This window comes from Propithecus coquereli, unplaced genomic scaffold, assembly GCF_000956105.1.
Source record: "Propithecus coquereli isolate 6110/MARCELLA unplaced genomic scaffold, Pcoq_1.0 Scaffold159, whole genome shotgun sequence".
Lineage (NCBI taxonomy): Eukaryota > Metazoa > Chordata > Mammalia > Primates > Indriidae > Propithecus > Propithecus coquereli.
In genome coordinates, this window is record NW_012140413.1 from 1,239,143 (window position 1) to 1,244,837 (window position 5,695).

The window sequence follows — 5,695 nt, forward strand, 5'->3', positions numbered from 1 at the left end:
TAAAAAAACCATTTACGAATTTGAAATTGTTATGTGAGAAAAATAAATTCTTTAATTCACAGGAATATCATTTCAGTGAATTTAGACAGTACATTCAAGTTTATTATTTATGCTATAGATTTAATGCAGTGTTTTAGGCAAAGTGTATTTTGAAATCGAGGAAATGTCTTTTTCTTTCTTTAGGGGGGCATCTTCATTTGGGATACTAACATACTTAACAGACTAAAATATTTTTAAAATAGTAGTATCCACCTAAGAACCTTTAATATTTCTAAGACCACTGGCATGTTGACAGTACTTTACCCGGTGGTTTATCACAGTAGTTGAGAATAAAGGTTCTTAAAGTACGATACTTGAGTTTCAGGCCTGTCTTCAGCATCTGTGCAACCTTTGGCAAGTTCATTGCTCTGGGCCTTAGTTTCCTGCCTATAACATTAGGACAATATTGGTATCAATCTTCTTAAACTGTGGGGATTACTTATTCATGGTAAGTTAGTCCATGTAGTGCACTTAAAACTGCACGATACATGATGTAAGCTCAATAAATATTATTTGTTATTCCAAAGCCCTCCACAATGTGCTCCTATACTCCTAAATAGCACCATGTCCCATCGCTCCTTAATTGGAACTGGATTCTTCATTCAGGCCACTCTTGTTGCTTCCCCCTACATCCATGATGATAATACCTCCACCTACATCTTGCTAATGCTGTGTCAACCCAGTCGACCCCTCTACCCTACCCAAGGTTTACTCATGGCCTACGTATGGTTATCCATGAAATCTTTTCAGTTTAGTTTATTCATCTGATAGTTACTTACTGAGTACTCTACTGTATGTCAGGTATTTTACTAGACACTAGGGATATAACAACAACGAATAAGATAAAGATGGTCCTTCTCCTCAGCTGGAAATCCTCAATAACTGACATGTACCCTGAATTGTAAAGAAAAAAATAGGTTTTTCTCATTTATTCATTCAAGATTTAATTGCTGAAAGCCTACTATATGCTAAAAAACTGATTTAGAAGCCAGGGATAAAGCAAGGAACAAAAACATGTCCTTATGAAGCTTAAGATTTTATGCTATTTATATTTTAACATCAGTATTTTCATTACTATAACTATTAAATATCAGACAATATTATTGTCTGAATACATTTTATTAATATAATGTTTACATTTTCATTTTATTAGCTACTTATTTTAAAGAAATCTATCATGATCATAATCATAGAGAAGAAAAATACTTTTGTACAAACTGAAGTAGGAACATGTTCACCTAGATTCTCCTAATACTATCTTAACCAGTCTTCCAGCTGCCTTACTTACCCCTTTCAATCAACTGTCCATGCTACCAGAATGGTTGCTCCAAAACATAAATTTATTTATCTCTGGAATGCGTTGGTTGTTTGTTTATTGTTTGTTTCTTTCTTTCTTTCAGGTCAGTGAAAGGGAATATAAGTCTGACTGAGAATACCTCCTATACATCACTTATATGCGTTTCTCTCCAGGACTGTGGGGTGTTAAGCCTTAAAAGGAAGTGAGCCTTTCATTTATCTCTCTGTCTTCACGTAGGATTAGCGAGAGGGAGCCCATAAAACAATGCTGGGCTGAGTATCTGCTCAGCCCCTACCAGGATCTGTGCTCCAGGCTGGGGACACAGAGGTACACAAGGTGTGATTTATAAACCAAGCCCTCTATCTCTGGAACATTTTAATAGCTTCTATTGCCAGTGCACGAAAACCCATACTCTCGTAGACAAGAGAGTTCCATTCTTTCCTCTCCAGGAGCATCTCTTACTCCCTCTTGCCTTGCCATCATTGCTCTAGCTACACAGAATTGTAGTTCTCTGGATATCCCAGGCTTCATGTTTGTTGAATACTTGGCTTTAAAAGCTTTAGAATTTCATTTATTCTTCAACACTCAGCTCATGTCACACTCTGGGGAGGCTGTCATGATTCCCTTTACTCTAGGTTAGGTGTCTTTTCTATGTATTCCTACAGTACTCCATGCTTTCCTCCATCACAGCATGTATAATGTTACACTATTTTGTCTGTGATCAGTTTCTACATCCCCACAATGCATTCCTTACAGGCAGAGTTTATGTCTTATCTATTAGTCAATGCGATAACATACCAGAGACACCATGGCCCAACCGGTCTTGTTATAGATGAACTCCAAGTTGTTCCTTCTTAAATACAGCAAACCACCAACAAGCGACACTAGCAGGGCCAAAGCAATGGTGCCAGAGTAGTTGGGTGGTCTGAAAACTCGAATCTGAAAAAATCCAATGAAAATTTTTAAAGTGAAAGAGTAATACCAAATTTTTCTCTTGACCAAATTCTAGTCCTTCCAATTTTCAAAAAAAAGAATTCAGAAACATTCTACCCTACTTTTTATAACTGGCACTAACACTACTTTTACTCTCTTTGTAAGTCAAAACATATATGCCTTAAAAAATCATGGCTGAGAAATTACCTACATACTACGCATATTAGTCAGGTAAGTATTACACAAAACGCTAAGACTTCACCACTACGTGATATATCCATGTAACAAATCTGCATATGTACCCCCTAAACACATAGAAATTTAAAAATTGGGCCAACCACAGTGGTTCATGCCTGTAATCCCAATGCTTTGAGAGGTTAAGGCAATAGGATCATTTGAGGCCAGGAATTCAAGACCAGTCTGAGCATCCTAGTAAGACCCTATCTCTACAAAAAATTAAAAGAAAAAATTAGACAAGCATGGTGGCATGTGCCTGGAGTCCCAGATCCTCAGGAAGCTGAGGTAGGAGGATCGCTTGAGCCCAGGTATTGGAGGTTGCAGTAAGTTGTGATCGTACCACTGCACTCCAGCCTGGGCAACAGAGCAAAACCCTATCTCAAAACAAAACAAATAACAAAAACACACACACACAAAAATAATTTTTTAAAAATTAAAAAAAGAATATGTTGTTAGAACATGTTTCTTCGTCCACTGGGCCCTAGTAGGCCAAACAGAGAAATTCAGCAATAAAAGACAAATGTAAGCATTCTTTCTTTAAAACAAAAAAATCATGGCCATGTAAAGTGACTTCCTCCTCATTTTAGGTGAATATACTCAACCATATGTAAACCTTATTTAAATAACTCAACCCAGAGTTGCTCTGGTTCCACCCCATGGAAAATGGGATCATCTAGTAAATGGTTGGGGTACGATGAGGGTGTAATATTTGTATCATTTGAAATTGGAACTTTTTATACTGCTATTTTTTGACAGTTTTGTTGAAATGTGATCTGCATACCATATAATTTACCTATTCAAAGTGTACAATTCAATGGTTTTTAGTATATTCACCACAGATATGTGCAACAATGACCACAGTCATTAGACATTTTAATCATCTCAATCACCCATTTAATCCCCCAACCTCCAGCCCTAAGTACAATAACTACAAATCTACTTTCTCTAATAGATGTTTCTATTCTGGACTTTCATATAGAATGTGTGGTCCTTTATAATTGGCTTTTTTTACTTTGCACAATGTTTTCAAGGTTTATCCATGTTGTAGCATGTATCAGTAATTCATTCCTTTTTATGGCTGAATAGTATCCCCTTGTATGGATATACCACATTTTTTTTATCCATTCATTAGTTGATGGATATTTTAGTTGTTTCCACCTTTTAAAAGTCACCACACCCAAACAGGCTATTGCCTATTCTTCCTGAAGGCTGCTCCAAAACAACTTTTTTTTTTTTTACCTGAGAGATTTTACCCAACTAATCAGAGTACCTTTGTTTGCAGTGCAGTTCTGCCCCTCACCTTTCGTGACTTGTTGCCACCTCCCCCAGAACCCAGAGAAACTTTGTCCCTGACTATTGTCTGCTCTTAGGGCCCATTCAATTTCCCTAAATATCATTTACTTTTCCTCTAAAATTGCCTACATTCCTCCATTTCCTTCTCCCTTATGAAGAGGGTATTTAAACTTCAACCATCTGGCCCTTCTTTGAGTCTCGTATTTTGTGTGGCTCTCATGCACATGTGCACATTAATTTGTAAGCCTTTTCTCCTGTTAACCTATCATCTGTTCATTTCAACAGACTCCTAATATTGAACCTCCAGAGGAAAAATCTAAACTTTCCTGTACAAGAAAAAGGAGGACTGCAGGTGTTACATGGTCTCTTCCTTCAAGGCTGATGTGAGATCAATTTTGTGGGAAAGATTACAGAGATCCTTAGCACACTGATGAAAAATAAAAGACTGTAGAAAAAAATCTAAATGTCCACCAACTGATGAATGGATAAATAAACTGTGGTATATCTATTAAAAAAAGAAAAGAAAACATTGGTAAGATTAGGGGGAAAATAGCCATAAGACTGCCAAATAAGTATTAACTATCATCAACATTTTGGTTCATTTCCTTCCAGAATAAACTATATTTATACTCATGTTTATGTTTCAAAACAAAATTCTAGATCATACTATAAATATTATTTTTCTAACCTACTTTTTCCCTTGTTATACTTTCAGCTTCATTCTCTGCAAAATATTCTTGCAAATCATTTTTTGGCTATGCCATAGTACATTTATTTAGTCTCTTACTTTCTAGACATTGGATTTCTTTCCAATTTTTTCCATTAAAATAAATTTCTATGGCTAAAAATTTAAATCATCCCTGATTACATCCTTAGGTTAAATTCCTAGAAGTGGAATTGTTAAGTTAAATTACATAAAATAAAGATATAACACATTCTGTTAGAATGGTTATACCACTTTATAGTACCCAAAGCAGTAAATGTGAGTAGGTATTTTTCCACATGGTTTTAAAGTGGGTATTATCCTTTTTAATTTACCCAAAAGATAAATAAAAACTATACATCTTACTTTTTAATTAGAATTTCTTTGATTACTAATAACACTGAACCATTTTCAATATATTTTTTAGCCTCTGAAATTACTTTGTGCCTAACTTCTATACTTTTCAATGGTTTTTAAAGTACTAATGAACCATTATTCTAAAAACCATGTGAATTCACCTAACAGTCAGCTTATGGCTATCAAACACAGATCTCTTTATACAAGGAGAGATTATCCATAGATAAATAAAAAAAATTATTCTGGCCTTATTATAATACTCTAACCAATCAGCCTATTATTAAAAACTAATCAGCCTATTATTAAAACTGTGGGAAATAATAAAAACATACATGAACATCTGTTCTGTCAGCAATCCACTTCGCAAGTTGTTCAGCTGCAAATCCAATTCTTTGAAGGTCAAACGTATCAGCTCTCTTGGGTCTGCCTTTTGGAGGAAAATGCATGAATGTAGGAGCAGAGTTCATGTTGAGCTGTAAAACACAAGATCAAAAATATTAAATGTAATATTCCAATATTCTCATATATCATTAATCTAATTTTTTAAAAAACTTCTTCTGCACAAATTTTGGAAAGATAGCGTTTATTATTAAAATCCAAGTGGTTTTCCAGAGTTGTATTTCTGTTTTTATTCATCTTAATGCACTACTGAATGAAAAAGAACTTGTAAATTTGACTAAGTCCTCTGAACTCTCACATTTAACAGGTATCATTCATATTATCAGCTTTATTCCCTATATTTTATCAGCCATTTCATTCTTTTCCCTTCTAGATCTATTATTAGGGTAAAGAAAGAAGGGACTGAAAGTGTAAAAGGAAAATATTGCAATCTGGTA

At 34.9% G+C, this 5,695-nt stretch overlaps 1 protein-coding gene across 1 annotated transcript in view; it reads right to left on the minus strand.

Annotated features, from left to right (window-relative positions):
* The window catches only part of TUSC3 (tumor suppressor candidate 3), a 182,359-nt gene that overhangs the window by 64,703 nt on the left and 111,961 nt on the right, over positions 1–5,695 (minus strand). Inside the window, exons 4-5 of the mRNA XM_012640947.1 lie at positions 5,192–5,332; positions 2,135–2,275 (exon numbers count right to left, since the gene is read on the minus strand). Of these exons, the coding sequence (XP_012496401.1) occupies positions 2,135–2,275; positions 5,192–5,332 (282 nt within the window). The remainder of the gene's footprint in view (positions 1–2,134; positions 2,276–5,191; positions 5,333–5,695) is intronic.